The sequence below is a fragment of the Podarcis filfolensis genome (assembly GCF_964270895.1).
Source record: "Podarcis filfolensis genome assembly, chromosome: 16".
NCBI classification, from domain to species: domain Eukaryota; kingdom Metazoa; phylum Chordata; class Lepidosauria; order Squamata; family Lacertidae; genus Podarcis; species Podarcis filfolensis.
Window position 1 is genome coordinate 17,010,488 of NC_139620.1, and position 20,247 is coordinate 17,030,734.

Sequence of the window (20,247 nt, forward strand, 5' to 3'; positions counted from 1 at the left end):
CTCCTCTCTTTCTCTGTATGGCCACAGGGCACCTTTGTGAGCTAAGCTAAGCCTGCATTTGCATCATACATTTAAAGCACCAGGATGCCGCTTTAAACAGTCACGGCTAGCCTCAAAGTATTCTGGGAGCTGTGGTTTGTTTAGGGTGCTGAGAGTTGTTAGGAGGCTCCTATTCCCCCTCACGCGGATAGTTTCCGGAGCGGTTTAACAATCAATCCCTCTTCCCAGGGAACTCTGGAAACTGTAGCTCTGTGAAGGGAAGAGGGTGTCCTAACAGAACCCTTAACAAACTACAGCTCCCAGGATTCTTTGGGGGCTATTTAAAGTGGTATGGTACTGCTTAAAATGTATAATGCACATGGGGACTATTTCTCTATGCTTGGCCTTCCCTATAGGGCTGTTGTGTAGATAAAGGGTGTGTGGATAAAGGATGAAAATGGGGATACTTGATTTAAACGTATCTTGGGTAAAAATGAGAATTTTGTGCTAAGAGATTCTGTCTTCTCCTGGCTAGCTAAAAGGAAGATCAAGCCATAGACCAATAACTTTCATGAGTATGAATTCAGAACTGATCAGCTGATGGAGCTGGCTGGACTGTGCTGTGCCACTGAAACTATAGGTACAGAATGGTTTAACAGTCAGTCCCTCTTCCTAGAGAATTCTGGGAATTTTAGATCTGTGAAAGGTATAGGGGGTCTCCTTATGAGCTCTCAGGACCCTTAACCAACTTAAGGGTTATTATTTGGGGTAGCCTTGACTGTTTAAAGTGGTATCATAGTGCCTTAAAAGGATGGTGTGAATGTGGCAAGAGGTGATGATTCTGAATGGGGAGGAAATAGGACGTCTGTTTCATACGCATGCATGGCTGTGCGCACATGCACACTTTCCCAAGGAGGCAAAAATGTGGTCCTTAAGGTATGTGAGGAAGGAGAAGCTGGGGACACCTCCGTGGGATCATTTCGAGGTGGTGGGGAGAGTGTGGATCATAAAATGGTGGCAACTAAGTGGGAATTCCAGCACAAGGCAGGCAGCAGCAGAGGTGGCAATGGTGACTTTGGCGAGAGAACAGGAATGCAGATATCTTCAGACCAGTCCCTGTCTCACAAGTCTCTCCTACCTCACAAGGATGCTGTAGAGATAAAACAGGACTATCCTTTTGTATACCAGCCAGAAGTCCTTGGAGGAGCTTGGCACACACATGCCATTAAATTAGTGCAGATGATAAATAAACTGGAATCTTGGACATGGGAGCTTAGGAAAGGGGAACCTCAGGCCTAGGGAAAGAATGCGGCCCCCTGAGCCTCTCTTTCTGGCCCTCAGAACACTCTCCAGCCCACAAACTTCACTGCCCCTGCTTCACACTCTCCTTGAGTGTTTTGGCCTGGCTGGGATGTGTCCTTCAACCCTGAAAATGCCTCTTGCTTCCCTAGATGAAGAACAAGTGTGAGCATGTGAAGAAATTAGCCTCCTGTAGAAAGGTAACATGTTTGCCTCTGTCCTGACCCATTACTGGCATGTGGCCCCCAGAAGGCTGTACAGAAGGGAATGCGGCCCTCAGGCTGAAGAAGATTCTCAACTCCTGGCTTAGGATAACAATAGAGCCACATGGTACTAATCTGAGTGGTAACAGTGCTTTCTTGTGGCTCTGAATAAAAGCTACTTAAATGAAGTTTTTGAACACCGGAGCAGGGAAGCTGAAGTTCCTCAGGCTCACATGGAGCTACTCTCTGCTCACCTGGGCCACTATTTGAAGATCCCATCCCACCCCACAAAATGATAATTTACCTCTTTCACTGAAGCTGCTTTAAATCTCTCCACACCTGAGAAATTTGTTCCTAGATCTGCTGAGAATCCAGAGAATGGATCAGAGTGAAAATGAAGTAGCTTGCAATTGAGTGGGCTGGCTTTAATCTTGCAAACTCAGTCTGTGGGCAACTTAATTACAGCTAATGTGGGAGAGAAAGCTTCAGTCAGACCAAATTTCGTCCAAGTTTTTAAAAGGGCTGCTTCACAAAATGCCATCATCTGATTTTCTCCCGGAGATTCTGAAATTAAATGGTCTCTTTTTCTTCTTCTCCTCAAAGCACTAGGAATTCTCATTTGAATATATATATATATATATATATATATAGATATAGATATAGATATAGATATAGATATAGATATAGATATAGATATAGATATAGATATATATATATATGAGAGAATCTTCTTGGTTTAGAGAAAAGGTGAGTTAGAGATGACATGACAGAAGCTTATACAATAATGCATGACATTTAGAAAGCAGATGTTGAAAAGTTTTCCTCCCTCTCTCGTCATGACACTAGAGGAGGTGGTCTGTTAGATATTTGAGGCCTAGTCATATATTTCCATTAGTTTTTAATAAAAATTTAGGTCTTGCACCAGAGTAAAATGTATCTGTCTAAGGCTTGCACAAGAGATAAAAAGAGGTCTTGCACAAATCCTTTGTATTACTCTTATTCTTATTATCATCATCATCATCATGGTAAAAACCCAATGTGATTACAATCTCTGAGGTAATCCCTCACATGTACTCTTTAGAATATAGTTTGTTGAAACTGGGAGGTGCCTTCTACAAACAGCAACTGAAATAGGCCACTTCTATCATTTGGGCCGCTGGAAAAACCCAAAATGACATATGTTATGCTCAGCTCAGGTGGGGAGCGAACAGAAGTAGGGGTGAGACTTCCAAATTGCCACACATATGACAACCCTCCAATCCCAGGTTATTTTTCTCTATTATTATTTTTTTTTGCAGCAAATGTACAAGGAAAGAAAGAACAGAACACGACCCTGCATTTTGATGATGCCAGTGTTGTACAGGTGTTGCAAAAAACGTATGTACATGAGCAGCACCGACTCCATAATAATCTCCTGCCTAAGTGGAAGCACTCACAGAAAGCACAAGTTAAGATACATGGCTATCGTGAGGCAGAATGAGGCTGCTGCCTCAGGCGGCAGATGCTGAGGCCGCAGGAAGTGGAGGAAGCTGTGTGTGTGCCCCATGGCCTACCCAATGCCTGCTCCCCTCAGGTGCCATGGAGGATGCTGCCCAGGAGCTAGCACCCAATTAAGATTCAACTGCCAGCCTGGCAGGCTGTCGTACATGGAATGGGAGGAAAGGTGCCATATTGTCATTCACCTCAGGCGGCAAAATGTTTCGGGCCAGCCCTAGATACAGCTCTTGCCTCATACACTCTGGTTCCTGTGGGATGATTCTGCCTGTGCTGTTGTCAGATAACCTTCCCTATTTGTACTTCATTTCCACCATGGGATTCAGAGAGAGAAAGAGAAATAGCACAGGAAAACACAGCGCCACAAAGTCAAACATGGCGGGGAGTACAACATTAACTGCCTGAGAACCTGCTAAGATTTATTCTCTGGAGGAAAAAAGAGACTGGTGAGGGCATTCTTTTCTGAATGCCCCGGCACAAAAAGACCACCCTTGCCATAGCCTTTTTTTCTTCTTTTCTTTTTCTCCTTCCAAATAATAACTCTTTAACAAGGCAGAAGGGAAGAAAAGAATCTTTGGCCAGTCTCCGACATTCAAACAGGGAATGAGGGAAGGACATGGGGCCTGAATGGAATCTTAAAAGGCCTCGTCCCTGTGACTAATCGGAGGGAAGGAGACCTCGTTTTTCTCTCACACTGTGGGCCTGGGTGGTGGTGGTGGCAGCCCAAACGGAGCCAGTGCAGCTTTGCTAAAGAGACGTATGATTAAAAAGCTCTCAGGAACCACAGAGCATAAAAGTTGGCCACTCTCTTAATTTAGGGGCTTTCTCAGAATTTCCAGCTGAAATTCGCTTTGCTGAGCTCTGCAGAGGATGTCTAGTTCTCAGGGTGTTGACCTGAAGTTGTAGCGTTTTAACTTTCTCCTCAGAGCCCCCAATGTGGGGCCATTTTGCTGCGTACAACAATATGGTGGCCATTGCATGTGCAGAAGCTAACTGGGGTAGCAGTTGACTCTTAGGCCAAATTCACACCATACATTTAAATCACCACAAAGCAGTCGTGACTTCATTCAAAGGTTTCTGGGAGCTGCAGTCTGTTAAGGGTGCTGAGAGTTGTTAAGAGACCCTATTCCTCTCACAGAACTACAATTTCCAGAGTTTCCTGTGAAGGGTGATTGATTGTTAATGCACATGGGGAATTGCGGCTCTGGGCGGGAACTTGGGGTCTCCTAACAACTCTCAGCTCCCTTAAAAAGCTACAGCTCCCAGAATCCTTTGGATGAAGCCACGACTGCTTCATAGTGATTTAAATGTATGGTGTGAATGTGCCCTATGTTTACTCAAAGTAAGTTCCATTGAATTCGGTGGATCTTGTGCTTGGGAAAATGAGGTTGGGTTGCAGCCTCAGTGAATTAATCATATGAACTTTTGACCACTTAATCAATTGATTTAGATCTGGAATCAATTTGTGTATGAGAAATAAATGTTATCAAGAAAAAAGCATACTTTGTTCTTAATGATCTATAAGTTTGTTACAGCAATTTGCCTTTGTGAGAAGGGGCCTTTCCTGTTCCCTTTCACACAAAGAAATGGAGGCCTCCTCTATGATGCTACTTTCCAGCTGCAATTTATATAAGTACTTGTATTAAAAATAAACAATACATAGACTAGTTGTCGAGGCCATATTTTGTTGGACTTGAATTCCCATAATTCTTGACCATTGGCTAAGCTGGCTGAGGAAGATGGGAGTTGTAGTCCAGCAACAATTGGAGGGCACCAAGTTGGCTGATTTAAGTGAAATTGGGCCCTGGGCTGAGCTAAAAACATCCAGAACCTAAATGGGAAGCCTCACCCCAAATTGGCCTGCCTCAGACCGTCTGTCTTCTGTGACTTTGGGATGAAACAGTCTTTGCAAAAATGCCAAAGCGGGTGATGCTACGAGCTGTGCCAAGGCCGCTTAGAAATAAATTATAGGAGATACTGTTCAATGAAGCGAGTGAAACAAGGCCCGTCATGCAGAAACACTTCAGACAGTACTGACGAAAGGTCATGGTACTTGTAAAGAAGAGTCTGCCCTTCAGAAGAATCTGGCCTAGACAATGGTGGGGGTGGGGAATGTGCCAGCAAAATGTCTTTTGCTGGCTGACATTTTCCCTGATAGCAGTTGATCCGCAAGTGCAACTTCAATTACCTATTGGCAGCCACTGCTCTGTGCCAAGGGAAAGCTTGGCTACAGCTCCAAGGATGTTGGTTCCACTTATTGGGCACCATGTGATGCCAAAGAGCAGCTTTTGCCAACCTGGTGGTCTCCCAAAGTTTTGGACTACATTTAGACTCATATCGCTGGGGAATGGGTATTTTAAGGCCACATTTGCACCATACATTTAAAGTTCTATCTTGCCACTTTAAAGAGTCATGGCTCCCCACAAATAATTCTGGTTATGGCTGTAGCTTATTGGTAGAGCATCTATCTTGCATACAGAAAGTCCCAGGTTCAATCCCTGGCAACTTCAGGTGGAGCTAGAACAGGGTCCCAGCCTGAAACCCTGGAGAACATGGCAATACTGAGCAAGATGGAAGGATGGGCCTTTTATCAGTGTTAAACTGCTTCCTATGTACTATTACAGGAGCTGCAGTTTGTTAAGGGTACTTATTAGGAGCTCCACTATTCCCCTCACAATAAGGAGGTTTAACAGTCAATCCCTCCACCTAGGGAACTCCAGGACTGTGATCAGGTATAACAGAGTGTTGGCCTACAAGGGTTCAAATCCTCACTTGTCCATGAAGCTCACTGGGTGATATTTGAGTGCCTCAAAGCCTAATCTGTCTCACAGGGCATTAAATGAGGGGAGGGGGTGATAATGTATGCTTGAGCTACTCTGACAAAAAAAGTAGGATATAAATACAGTGAATAAATAAAATAACAAATACTGTATTCCGTTAGGACAAGTGGCCTCTTTGTGTTAAACTAACAAAGTTTATCCTCCAGTTCACTTCTTTAGGATCAAATCTTTCTTTTTTTTGGAAAAATCTTCTATGGAAAAACAGCCCAACAAAGACATTTCTTAATTTTTGTTTCTTTCAGGTACTTGGAAGAATGCTGGAGCTGGCATTTGTCTTGGATTTTCTTCTGCCTACCTTACTAATACTTTTTATATTTCCCCCTCTCCCTGACAGAAACCATAATGGCGTATATCCTGCTGGTATTCTCTACCTTTGCCCAGGCTGTTTTCACGAATGCATTCAGCTTCTCCAGGGAAAGCACAGGTAACTGGGAACTTGGGGCTAGTCTACAGCAGCAGGCAGAACTGGATCTACTGGTAAATCTCTGGGAGATTTCCAGTAGATCGACAAGGCTTTCTAAGGCCCCCTCTGACTGGACATTTAAAGCAGTATCACACCACTTTAAACACTCCTGGCTTCTCCCAAAGAATCATGGGAACTGTAGTTTGTTACCGGGGTGTATAAAATGATGCAGCCCAGGACTGAGGCCATGGGCTGTTATTCCTAAATCTGCCCTGTGCCAAATCTGAACTTCTCATGTTACTTCTCCCTTCCAGATGACCTCAAAGCTCTGCGGGTCTCCATTGCCAAATACCCACCAGTCCGAGCTGTTCTTTCCGGCAGCCTCACCATCCCCTGCCACGTTACCTACTTGCATCCACTGCCCACTTCCGGGACTGCAGGCCGCCGGGCTGTCCAAGGGGCACCCCGTGTGAAGTGGACCTTCATCACAGAGGGCAGAGAAGCAGAGATCCTGGTTGCTCGGGGCCTGAAGGTGAAGGTGAGCGAAGCCTACCGCGACAGAGTCTCCCTGCCCTTTTATCCAGACTCACCAACAGATGCCACCTTGGTCCTGAGCGAACTGCGGTCCAACGACTCTGGGGTGTACCGCTGCGATGTCCAACATGGGATCGAGGATGGGCATGACCTGCTGCAGGTGAAGGTCAAAGGTAACATTGCGCTCTGGCAGAGTGTCTTGCTGAAATGGCTTTCTGTGTGTATTGCAGATTCAAGTCCCATAGCACTAGGCCTGATCTCAGGAAACACTCATTCTAATTGCAGAGGTTGGGGGGAATATAAGGACTCAGCCACACTTTTGCTTGTCCTGTGCCAGAAAGCACAGGTCTGTGTGGATTGTTTTGTGTTTTCTAGCCATGAGTCTGGTTGTTTTTCTACTGGTTCTGTTGCTTTCATTGGAAAAACCTGCACTTTAGCACTGCATTGAAGAAAACGTCAGTCTGCAAAAAACCCAATTGGCGTTTACTTATTTCAGCAGTAAAACCACGTTTTCCCAGAGGAAAGCAGCAGGAGAAGCAGAAGTCTGGATGAGCCCTAAGTTTTATTCAGTTTCAGAACTAACACAAAAAATAAAGCTATGTTGCATTCAGAACTGAAAAACATCAGTCCCTCTGCCCACCCAGCACTCTCCCCCACTTGGGATTCCTAGCAACTGCCTCCAACCATGAAGGCTGAGAATAGCCATGGGTGTAACCAATGGGGGACAGGGGGGCAGCTGCCTCCCCAACCCCATCAAGTAAAATAGAAATACTTAACTATCTGACCAATCTCATCGGCTCTTCCCCCCCCCAACAAAAGTCCTGCCCCCTCTAACAAAAATCCTGGCTACACCCATGAGAATAGCCATCATGGCTAGTAGCCATTGATAGCCTTATTTAGTTTAGAGAAGTAGTGAGAAGGAGCAACATGATAGAAGTTTATAAAATTATGCATAGTATGGGGAAAGTGGATAAAGGTTTTTCTCCCTCGGCCATAACACTAAAACTCGTCGACACCCAATGAAACTGAATGTTGAAAGATTCAGGACATAGAAAAGAAAGTACTTCTTCATGCAGCACATAGTTAAACTACAGAAATCATTCCTACAGGATGCAGTGATGGCCACTGATTCGGATGACTTAAAAAGTTTAGACAAATTCATGGAGGAGCAGTCTATCAATGGCTGCTAGCAACAATGGTTATGCTCTGCCTCCCACAAACATCTGGTTGGCCACTGTGAGAACAGAATGCTGGACCAGATGGACCCTATGCCTGATCTTCTTATGCATTCAAATACATACTGCCCTGAATATGGAGATTCCACTAAACCTTTATGATCACTAACAGCCACTGACGGACCACTCTTCATATACTTATCTAATCATTTATAAAGCTAGATCTTCATTGCTGGCAAAACACCCAGCAGAATTGGATTGATTAAAGGCCCCCTTTGGATGCACACAAGCTGATTCAACACCATGCATATAAGCACATTTATAACACTTTGACAGCCTTGGCTTCATCCAAAGAATCATAGGACTGTCGTTTACCCTCCACAGAGCTCCAATTCCCAGCACCCTTAGCAAACTACAGTTCCCAGGATTATTGGAGGAAAGGTATGCACTTTCAGTTTACTCTAAATGTATGATGTCTTCTCCCATCTTCTAGGAGTTGTGTTCCTTTACCGGGAAGGCTCTGCTCGCTATGCTTACACCTTTGCCAAGGCCCAGGAGGCCTGTACCAGAATAGAAGCTGAGATCGCCACACCGGAGCAGTTGTATGCTGCCTATCTCAGTGGTTACGAGCAGTGTGATGCAGGCTGGATCGCCGATCAAACTGTCAGGTAACTGGGACTTGGAAGCTCAGTCAGTCAGTGGCATGGGGTGGAAAATGTTCTGCGACCCGTAGAAATTTATTTATTGCATTTATACCGTACCTTCTTCTCCAAGGAGCTCAAAGTGGAGTACATAGTGCTCCTGCTCCTCTTCCTCATTTAATCCCTATAAGAACTCCGCAGGGTAGGTTAGGTTGAGAGGCAGTGATTGGCCCAAGGTCACCCAGTGAGCTTCATGGCCAAATGGGGATCCAAACCCTGTCTCCCAGGTCCTAGTCTGACACTTAACCACCACACTGGCTCTCTTTATTAAATTTTAAAGTGTGAATTAGTGACATAATGAATGGCTAGAATATCAGTCGAACTGGCCTCTTTCTTTCTTTCTTTCTTTTAACATTCCTCTTTATATTTAAAATTATTTTTCAAGTATATGTATAGAATAATTACAGTTCAAAGAGCCAGTCTTTTATATATCTAGTTTTTCTTTTCTTGTAGAATTGATATAGAATGAAGGCACCTGTGGTAATAATCATTATACAATTAAGTTTAGAATGATAAATTATAGTTTACAAATTATGTTATATGCTCCCAATAATGGATATGCATTGACTGAATCAAATTATAGAATTTTAGAGTTGGAAGGGACCATGAGGGTCATCTAGTCCAACCACCTGAAAAGCAGGAATTTGTTTTTTGCCGAATGTTGTGCTCGAACCCACGACCCTGAGATTAAGACCTTCACATTATAATTCCAAGAGAGAATAAATTGAGTTCATTCTCCTGCAAACTTAATTTAATCAAGGTAGCTGTCTTCCAAATTTTAGAAAGCTAAACATCAATGGAAGCAGCTATTGGAAGAAAACCATTCTGGCTGCTGTGAACAGATGAATTATCATTTCAAGGTCTTCCTCAATTTTTTTTCTTAATCAACGTTTTATCTGCAAATTAAAAAATAAAATAAAATGATTATTTAAAAAGTTAGACATGATAATTAAAAAGTAAGATATAATAAAGAAATATAATAATAAAACCATCAACTCACATTAAGGATACAGTAACCACAGTACATCTATTTCAAATTAAAAATATAAATTAATATAAGGACTCCACATGTCCAAGTAGGTATCCATACAAAATTGTCAATATGAAATATGTTCAAATGTAGTGAGGTTCTCCTCAGACCATTGCAGTCCTCCCGTTAAAAGGTTATCTCGAGCAGCAAATGATAGAAAGATGCCAGAGACCTTGTACGTATGCATACATATACATGTACATACATAGATTGGAAATCTGGAAATAGAATGTTTCTGTTATTTGATATTATCTTCTGCTCTGCAACCTACAGAGCAGCCTTCCCCAACCTAGTGCTCTCCAGAAGTATCCAGTAATCAGGGGTAGACTGCCCTGGAACAATCAGGCTTTACATGCAGCTCTCATGGCTCATCACTATTGAGAGACCAGTCCTCCACATATTTGCCTAATATTTGCCCCCTCCCCCCATTATCACTTATTTTTATTATCAAAGGAAGGCCAGCATGCTGGATTCCCAACTCCAGATGGCAGATTCCACACTTATGCGCTGTAATTTGTGATGCACAAAAATGCACACACATACTGTACCATTTATTTGTGCAATGGGGAAAGAGTACTGGGAAATGCCTGTCTTCAGAGGAACTTCATCTGCAGTCTTTCCCAACCTGGTTTCCCTCCAGGTGTTTCAGACTACAACTCCCATTAGCCATTTTGGAATGCAAATCCCATCAGCCCCTGGCTGAATGGCTATGCTACCTGGGAGTGGTTGGAGCTGTAGTCTAAAGCATCTGGAGGATATCACAAAGGCTGCATCAGAGGTTAGGCAGTTGGGGTGGCTTTTAGGTGGTGGAAACCTTTCCAGGATAGGGAGGGCTTGGCCTCTTTTGGAACTGGGTGTTTGATGCAGTGCTAATGAGAAAATGTGACTCTCAAGCCATCTTTTAAGAACTGGTTGTTTTTATTAGCTTTGAAATTTAGGAATGGTGACGTTTTTATGGAGCTATAAAAGCCCAAGATTTATGCTGCCTCCAGGATCAGAGGCACAGCGTGTCTCTCTGCATAGCAGTTGCTGGGGAATAGAGCCAGAAGGTGGCCATTGTGCTTATGATGTACTGCTTGTGAACAGGAGGTTGGACTACCTGGGCCTTTGGCCTGATACAGCAGCCAGGCTCTTTCAGTATTGACTAAGGGCTACACACATTATGAAACCAGCACTGACATTGTGGAATATCCCTCCCGCTTTTTCTGTAGGCATTGCATAAGTGAAATTCAAACTCCCTGCAGCTCTGTTTGAAATGGGGTCAGTGGAAATTATTCATTTTGAAAAGAAACAATTTTTTAGGAAGAACCTGTTCAAAACCTCACATTCCCAGTGGCGTCACTGGGACCACAAGGGGGCATGCAGTCCAACTAGAGAACCCGCCACCCCGTCACTTTTCTTTTTCACATGTTACCTGGTAGTAATGGGGTACGGGGTGGCTCATGGGAGAGCCTTAGGCACACCTTTGATGATGCTTTGAGGAACCATGGGAAGTTTAAGATTGTGGTGCCCCTAGATGCTAATAGCCTTTCTTGGGAAATAAAGAACCATGAGAAGCCAGATTTCCTGTGGTTCCTGGTTCCCTTCATGAAATTGTGCATGTCTGTTCTAATGGAAGCTTTGACCAGGGATACTCTTAAGAAGTGTCCCAGGGGCTCATATGCTCCCCACCTTTTAAAAAAGCTAAACTTTTTTTTAAAAGTGCTTTACATTGCTTATAGGGCAGCAGGGCATACCGTAAAGCTCAGCACTAAAGAGACCCTACCCACCCACCACCTTAATTTCCCAGTGGTGTCTATAAATATAAGTATAAGTATAGCATATGCCATTATTAATGCAAAGTTGAATGGTATGCTCTCAGCAACTGCTGTTAATGCTTAAATGTGTCATACTTAATGGCATCACCAGGGCTGTTCCCAGTGACATTCCATAGGCCTCAGGTTTGGGCCATAGCCATCCTCCCTGAGTGGTGCCTTCCTCTTTAGCCACTGGCTCCTTCTAAGCCCTGGAATTACAAACTGTGGGGATATCTCTACTGACCCTTCTGACTCTTGAGGAGCCTCTGAACCAGTCCTCAGAGTCTGGTGACAGAGGGGTCCCCTTGAGGTTCAGGGAAGTTCTTGCTAGCCCCAGTGACAGCAGCTGTATGTGGAACATGCCAGTGAGTAGTTTTGTCTCTTTCCCCAATCCACCATTGGTGGAGGGCTCTGATTCATCCTAGTCTGGGGCTATGACACTGAACACTCTTCTTATCTTCAGGTACCCCATACAGACCCCTCGTGAAGCCTGTTACGGAGACATGGATGGATTTCCAGGTGTCCGTAACTATGGGGTAGTGGACCCAGAAGACATGTATGATGTCTATTGCTATGCTGAAGAACTGTATGGTGAGTTAGATTGACAAAATATCCTTGCCCTTTGAAATCAGAGTCTTCATGTTGCCCTTTGCTGTGGGATGTATAGAGTAGCTAACTGTTGGATTGCCTGCTGAACTTGTGATCCGTTCCATCAAATACAGCCCATCAACCTGACACTCATTCATGTCAGTGTTTTATACCCCACCCCTCCCTCCAGATCCACACTTACAACACAGCATACTACCACAACATTGCAGGTCATCAGTGAAGAGCTCTGGACTTCCGTGAGCGGAACTTCCCTTTTTAGTCTCTCTCAATCTCAACAAATGAGATACCGCTTAAAATACTGCAAAATGATATCTCATGCCTATGCATTTAGCCCATAGATCTTCAACCAGTGTGATGAGTCCCACAGGTGAGTTGCATTGCCACACGAGGTAGCTTGTTGCAAAGCTGTTGGTTCCATGATTCCAGTTTAGACTGACCAGACCAAAGGAGCACTACATGTGTTTCTTGACAAGGAGGCATTCTTCTGATGAAATGCTTGTTTTATCATTTTCCATGAGTGCTGCAATGTGGCAAGAGAAAGGCACAAGACATTTTAAAAATAAGATATGTATTTCTGGCCAGCTACATGCTCATGCCTTTCTCCTGCCCCATTTCAGGACTAGTTTTCATTTCATTGTAATGCTGAGGAACAGTAGGTATGTTGCTCTGAATTGCCATTTTAGGGTGAAATAAAATTAAGTTGTTAATGTCTGATGCTCCATTATGTTTTTTATATTCTGTTGAAAGCCACCCAGAGTGGCTGGGGCAACGCAGTCAGATGGGCGGGGTATATGTAACAATTGTTGTTGTTGTTGGCACTATTAAGTATATATAAAAAATGAGAAAATGAAAGTGGGACTAATGTCGCACTTGGGAGTCAGAGGTGAGTCTCAAGTCTGGACCGGTTGAAGATTCCATATTATCTCCTCATATTCCCTGAATTGCTGGAGGGGCTGTGGAATGTGTGGTGGGCATATAGGAAAGTGGCTCAGTTCTGAGAAGAAGCATTTGTTGAAATAAAAGTAATTACTGGACAAAACACTTTTAAATGTCCAAAGCTGGCTCAGCTCAATTGTTTTACAAGAGGTAACATTAACCTAATCCAAATAAGATATATTTTACTAGCAGCCAGGCTTGTAATAATGAGGTACTGGAAGAAACTGGAGGGTGCTTCTCTGGGAAACTGGTACAATGGCAAATAGCTCCTGTGGAAAAATTGGCAAATAAAATAAAACTGGCACAAGGTTTGAAACATAAGGATGCTTTCACAGTAGATTGGTCCAGCTTTATTATGTACATGGCTGGAAATGAAAACAGAGGACTCAGTTCACAATATGAAACTTTCTGGTTAGCATAAAGTGTACATTGCCTTCTCTGCAAATGGTTGAATGAGATAGGCACTTACTATCCTATTTGGATGCCATTTCTGATGTATTGCCTAAATTTTATCTTATGGGCCAGGGCGGGATGTTTTATTTTAAGTTTTACAATGTTGTAAGAATTTAATGATAAAAAATTTAAAACAACAACAGAGCATACTATATAATGTCTTGTAAAATAAACCTAAGTACATTATTAAAAGGTGCAATACCAGTCATCTGCATCTGTCACCAAAACATACATAATCTCACTGAGGAGGGAGTCCCATAAAGAGGGTGCCACCCCAAGAATGCCGTGCCCCATGTCACTGCCTTGCCTGCCACCTGAACTGAAGGAAGAAGCCCCCTCTTCTCACACCAAGGAGCAGTACCTAAGTGCTTCTGCCCAGATAACAAGCTTCAGGAAGCCCTTATGTAACATTAATTTACCATCTAGTATAGGAGTGGGGAACCTCAGGGCAAGAGGCCAAATACAACCTTCCAGGCATCTATGTCCAGTTCTTGGGACTCTTCCTTGGACCCTCCCCAGGCCACACCTCTCACCGGTCCTGCTTTGCACCCTCCTCAAGTACTTTTGCCTGCCTGGGATGTTTCTTTGTCTTAAGCATTTTAAAATGGGGTGAGGAACCTGTGGCCCCCCAACATTCCTATTGGCCACGCTGGCTGCAGGGGCTGATGGGAGATGAAAGTCGAATAACACATACTTTGTAAGAACTTAGGCTGCTTGGAGCTTTTTCAAATATTAATAAAATATTTTGAAATATTAATCAAATATTAAACACAATTTATAAATGTGATTAAATAAATAGAACATCTGGAGAGCCACAGATTAGTCACTCCTGTTTTAACAGATAAGTAAATATGCTTCTTTTAATTCCAGCCAAAGCATGTTTTGTTGTTATCTCTTTAAACACTGATGCCCAACTTGTCTCTGGTTGCAGGAGAGTTGTTTGTGGTGAGCTCTCCAGAGAAATTCACTTGGGAGGAGGCCAAAGCTGAGTGTAAGTCTCTGGGAGTGGAGATTGCCACGACAGGCCAGCTGTATGCAGCATGGAATGAAGGTCTGGACCACTGCAACCCTGGCTGGCTGGCAGACGGAAGTGTGCGGTACCCCATTGTCACCCCACGGGAGAAGTGTGGAGGAAACGTCTCAGGAGTCAAAACCATCTTCCTCTTTCGCAACCAGACTGGATTTCCAGATCCCCAAAGCAAATATGACGTGTATTGCTTTAGAGGTAACAATCCTTCTGGTACGGCTAAACTCTGAGTAGGATTGCCACCTTGCTCACCTGGAGGTCAAAACACAAGATAAATTCAGTCCGTGAAACTTTTCTAATCATTTGCCAGGAAGAGATACACCTGCTAAATTTCTCTGTGTTAGAGGCTCCTGTCAAAAGCACAAGAGCAGAGCCAGTGGGGGAAAGGTGGCAACTCTATTCACTATTCACTTGAACAATTACTTCTAGGGCTCATCCACACTCACCTTTGCTCCGTGCATTCTAGGCACAGGTCCACTCTTTCCAGGTCTGTTTCTGGGCGGTTTTTCCTTTTGTCTTGGTGCTTTCCCTGAGAAAACCCACATTTTACTGCTGAATCACCACAAACGCCAATTGGGTTTGCTGCAGATTGCTGTTTGCTCCAATTCTGCAGTAAATAATGAGTTTTCCTAGGGAAAGTGTTGGGACAAAGAAAAACTGCTCGGACACAGACCTGGAAAGCCCAGACCTGTGCCTAGAAAGCACATAGCAGAGGTACGTGTGGATGAGCCCCTAGTTTGCTAATGTTTTATGTGATTTAATTCCTGCAGGGTCCTTGGAAAGGTTTTGTTATAGTGGTACCACTAGGCAGAAGTCTGGGCCCTCACAGAAGACACTGTCCCTTTAGACTGCTCCCATGTTGCAGGTGGCATTCAGTCAAATACTGACAACATTGCATTAACAGCACATTCCTTATTGTGGATTTGGCACTCTTGCACAACAAACCTGGTCCTCCCCACGCTGCCCCCCTAAAGTCCTAACTTCTTGAGGTGGAAGGAAAGTGACAGGAAAATGCACTGGAAAGTGTGTGCATGAGGAATAACAATTGCTTGAGGCAATGTTGTCTAGCCTCTCCACAAACAAATCAGAATGAATGCTTGACATGGGAGTTTACATGCATTTCAACCAATCTAAAATTTGAACCAATTTCAAACTTGAACCAATTTCAAACAAATGCATTTTCAACAGATACATTTCGGCAAATCAGAACAATTGCTTGACATGATACCAAATTGAAATGCCATCCGCTAACCTTCGCACAAACAAATCAGAATGAATGCTCAATAAACAAACAAACAGTGGGTGCCGTTCAGCCTACTTGCAACCTTTGTCTGGAAGAGACCTCAGAATGCAGTCTGGCTTGCCTATGTCTTTTGCCAATGGGGCAAAGCACATGCAGCTCCATGTTCAAAATGTGCAAGCAGCTGTGTTCAAAATGTGATGTGTGAAGCCCTTGTGGCTTGGTTTCAAAATGCAAAAAAGGGAAGGCAGGTGGAAAGCCCTCAGACATGGAGGAGCATACACCCCGGGGGTTTTCCACCTGCAAGCAGCAGCGTGCCCCCCACCCCAGTCATATTTGAGTGCAGGAAAGAGAGGGGAGAATGGGGAGATGATGTTGGAGGCACCATCATTGGCACGACCATTTGCACATAAACGTCCCTGAATTTTCATTGAAAATATCAACTCTGTTCCTGCCACAAACCCACGCCCATAAACAGACTGCAACAGCATAATGAGTAACTGATGCCGTCATCCTAAACCCACTTCTTACAGAGTAAATCCCATGGATACCATGGAATTTATAGCTGAGTAAAACTAGGATAATTCCCTTTGGACACTGTCATTACTCCCTTCCCTTCTCTGCCAATCTCCATCTTCCAAATCAAATACATCCCCATTTCCATCACCAATCCCCATAACACAGTCAAAAGGATGAAATGAGTTGCAGTCCGGCAAATTTGACTTTCTTTCAACCCCCACCCCTACCATTTGCAGGGGTGGAGTGATCTGGGCAGGAGGGTAATACAGATCACTATCTAAAGCGCCCCCCCCAATCACTACTGTAGTAGTTAAATTCCTCCAGAGTCTAAAATTGAATGTCCACAAAAACCCTGTGTGGTAGGTTACCTTGAGATGTAGTTACTGATCCCAGGTCACTCAGTGAGCTTTGTGGCTGAGTGATCTGCCCCATTCATGTCTAAAACGGGTTCAATGTTAAGAACACCTGAATTCCTCAAGAAGAGCCCTTCTGTAGCCAACCAGTAGCCCTAGCTGATCCAGAATTCAATTTTCCACAGTGCACATGCTGAAATCCCTGCTTCTCTACAAGTGTTAAAGGTGCTCTGTACACCTTTTCACTTGACCTACCCTGCCATTCAGATGCCTCTGGGAAGTTCATAAACACAGTAGCCCTCTCTTGCTGTCAGGGTGGCTCATGTGTCCTATTTTCAAATAGAGGACTGTCCATCCCAAGTCTGAGTTAAAAATAAGAAGCCACCAAAAAGAGATGGTTATGGGAGCTCATCCAGAGTCAAAGGTCTGAGCCAGCCCAAAAGCCACCTTTTGTCTTCCCCACTGTGCTGAGATGTGTTGCATTTCTGTTTAAATTACAGCAATTATTTCTAAATTTGACTCTATACAAATAAATCAGCATGTGCACATTTTATGCAAATCCATGCCCTCTTTTCTTTTGATGCGACACATCCTTTTTTTGGGAGGATGCAGAACTAGCCCTCCTACCTTGACCCCCAGTAACTAGTGAGGCCTGGTGCCTCTGATCCTGCTGGTAGGAAATAGTTGCCAAAGCTATTGCCATTGATAAATCTGCCCAGCATGAATTTCTCTCACCCACTTTTAAAGCCACCTAAGTTCATTTTTGTTATTAGAAGGAGCATGCAGGGAAGTGGGGGCTGAACCTCTCAACCTTCCCTCTCTATGCCAGTCATTGGCGCATGGAGAGGGAAGGGTTCTGCTAACTTCCTGCTATGTACCCATGCTGTGGTATGACATAACCCAGACCCCCTTTTCAACATGGGCAGATGTGTCGATAAACAAACATGACTTTAGGGCCAGCTGGGTGAGGCAACTGCCTCAGGTGGCAGTTGCTACAAGGGCTGCAATGGGCTCCCCCCGGCCATTCCCCTGTGTGTGTCACATGACCTGCCCTGGAGCCGTGCTCCCACAAACTAGCCTGCTGCCCTCACTCACGTGTGAGGGAAAATGCTCATTACCAGTATTCTTCAACTACCAGTCTGGTTGTCTTCTGTACACAGAACCAGGGGGAAGCGCCATCTTGGCCCTTTGCCTCAAACAGCGAAACCTTGCCCTGTCTTGCCTACCCCTATATGAGTGAGCTCAGCATTCCTGCCCAGGCTGCTTTGAAACGATGTTTCTGAAGTACCCCCAGAGGCAGTAACACCCCCTTTCTTTCTGCCCACAGAAGAGACAAGCCCTTTTTCTGAGTCTCCAGTCCCCGAGGCAGAGGGCAGCAAGGAGATTGTGACTGTGACAGAAAAGATGGAAGAGCTGCGGCTGCCCAAAGCGGAGCGCGAGGTGGCGAAGGAATCCAGAGGGGCCATTTATTCCGTGCCCCTTTTGCAGGACAACCTTGAGGCTCAGCAGCAAAAGCCCAGCAGTGCCCCTGAAGAGACAGCCCCACAAGGGCCTGAGGCAGGCCCAGGTAGCTGTGCTTTCAGTCCAGGACAGAGAGATGAGGAAGGGGGAAAAGAAAGAGATGGAGGTTGCCCAGGGAGACACAGGCATGGTAGGTGAAGAGAAGAAAGGTCTGAGGATCATAAAGGGTTGAGCAGCTGTGATTCCTGCATTGCAGAGGGTTCGACTAGATAACCCTTTGGGTAAGAAGGAAACGTCTCTGGGAAAAGGTTTAGAAAAGGGCAACTAAAATGGAGTGACTCCCATATGAGGAGAGGTTGCAGTGTTTTGATTTGTTAGCTAGAGAAAAGGTGAGTTATAGGTGATATACTATTAGAAGTTTATAAATGGAGTTTGCAAATGGAGTTTGCTCCCACCGGACGCAGTGATGGCCACCAACTTGGATGGCCATCAGATTAGACACATTCATTTGGGATAGTGGCTACTAGCCATGTTCGCTATGCTCTGCCTCCACAGTTTGGAGGCAGTAATGCTTCTGGATACCAGTTACTGGAAGCCACAAGAGGGGAGAGGGAGTGCTCTTGTGCTCTGATCCCACTTGTGGGTTTCCCACAGGCATCTGATTGGCCACTGTGAGAACAGGATGCTGGACTAAATGGGCCATTGGCCTGATCTAGGAGGCTCTTCTTACATTCTAAATTGAAAGGTCAGTCCTTTTAATCCCCTACTAGGAATGGGCTGTAAGATTGTGGGCTATGCCCATTGGGTTTCATGCATGTAGACCCTGTACAAACACAATGCTCACATCTGGACAACTGGGGCTACCACTGAGAAGACTGTGATATTGATTCAGAGAGCTGAGGATTGTCTGTGGTGAGAAACAAAACAAATGAAATTAAAGTTCTATAAATAAATGGGACAATTTTGCTCATAAAACCCCTGAATTCTTCTGACTGCATAAATTATGCAAAAATAAACAAAAAATGATTCTGAGCTGCATAATCCATCCTACATCATCTGGACAGAAACAAAAACTTGGGTGCTAACACAAGTTAGGGGGAGAAAAAGAGAGAGAGAGAGATTTGCACCCCCTAAAACTCAGCCCTTGAAGAGCTGCTGCTCACTGCTAGAGCACCTGCTTTGTATGCACAAGGCCCCATTTTCAATCCATGGCATTTCCAGGTTGGGCTGGAAATGCTTGAAACCCTTATGGTCTGCTGCCAATCAGGGCAGAGGCCTTCAAGGGAGTTGCTCTTAGTGGTGCCCCATGGCTTGGATGCACAGCTCAGATGCATATTCAGTATTGTGAGCCCAGTTTTGTGGAACTCCCTTCTTGTTGCAGTCAGACAGGCCCTGTTGAACTTCTGGCCCTGACTGAAGACTTCATTATTCTATCAAGCTTTTCAGCGGAACTCTGACTTTATAGTTTGAACTCATTTTTAGTCTTACTCTATTGAGACGACTGTAATTAAGCAGCATACAAATTATTAAAACAAATAATTAATAAATAAAAATAAGTACTGTATCAGATACAGAGACCCCTCTTTTGCACCTTCCTATCAAAGTTCCTTTTAAATGGAGATTCCAGGAAAATGAATTTTACGGTTCATTCCATAGTCAGTGAGTAAATGTGTATTGTACACCAGTACCTGACACCCAGTATTTGGTACTTTTTTGCCAATATTTGGCATGAATCGGCAGTTAACTACCTGACAGCACTGGGTAGCTAATGCGGTGCAGTATTTTGCATTTGGCAGTTTCTGGCAAATCCAAGACATTTATGTTGTGCTCATCCATTCAATTCAAAATCCAAATTTTGCAATTGGTAATGGTGTCTCTCCTGTCTGCCCCCCCCCCCAATCTTATTTGAGTGCTACATTAAAAAAAAAAAAGCCCACACAAACAGAGGAGGTAAACTCTCCCACACATGCAAATGTGGACACATCATTCACCATGAAATGGGAGACACTTGCTGAATCTCACCGTTGATTAGGCCAGGGGTGACTAACTAATCATCCGGATATTGTTGACTACAACCCCCATAATTTGTAATCTGATGGCTCTGCTTGCTGCTGGAAGTTAGAATCCAACCACAACTGGAGAGTCAAGGGTTGCCTAACCCTAGAATAGATCTGCAAGTGCCTCCTGGATTTACT

General features: G+C 44.2%; 1 protein-coding gene across 23 annotated transcripts in view; it reads left to right on the top strand.

Moving 5' to 3' along the window:
* The window catches only part of BCAN (brevican), a 46,246-nt gene that overhangs the window by 13,501 nt on the left and 12,498 nt on the right, over nucleotides 1-20,247 (top strand). For 8 of the 23 annotated variants that reach the window (XR_014542373.1, XR_014542374.1, XM_083589836.1 and 5 more), the window contains exons 2-7: nucleotides 6,150-6,239; nucleotides 6,533-6,925; nucleotides 8,421-8,595; nucleotides 11,918-12,045; nucleotides 14,384-14,677; nucleotides 17,919-18,242. Coding sequence is in view for 21 of the 23 variants with exons in the window: in XM_083589836.1 (XP_083445962.1) it covers nucleotides 6,158-6,239; nucleotides 6,533-6,925; nucleotides 8,421-8,595; nucleotides 11,918-12,045; nucleotides 14,384-14,677; nucleotides 17,919-18,242 (1,396 nt within the window). In the remaining 2 variants the exon portion in view is untranslated. Of the gene's footprint in view, nucleotides 1-982; nucleotides 1,479-1,500; nucleotides 1,609-2,593; nucleotides 2,747-2,920; nucleotides 3,145-3,169; nucleotides 3,422-3,443; nucleotides 3,733-4,192; nucleotides 4,318-5,552; nucleotides 5,571-6,149; nucleotides 6,240-6,532; nucleotides 6,926-8,420; nucleotides 8,596-11,917; nucleotides 12,046-14,383; nucleotides 14,678-17,918; nucleotides 18,243-20,247 lie in introns of those variants that run through there. The other 15 variants (XM_083589833.1, XM_083589842.1, XM_083589846.1 and 12 more) reach the window with 15 other exon arrangements.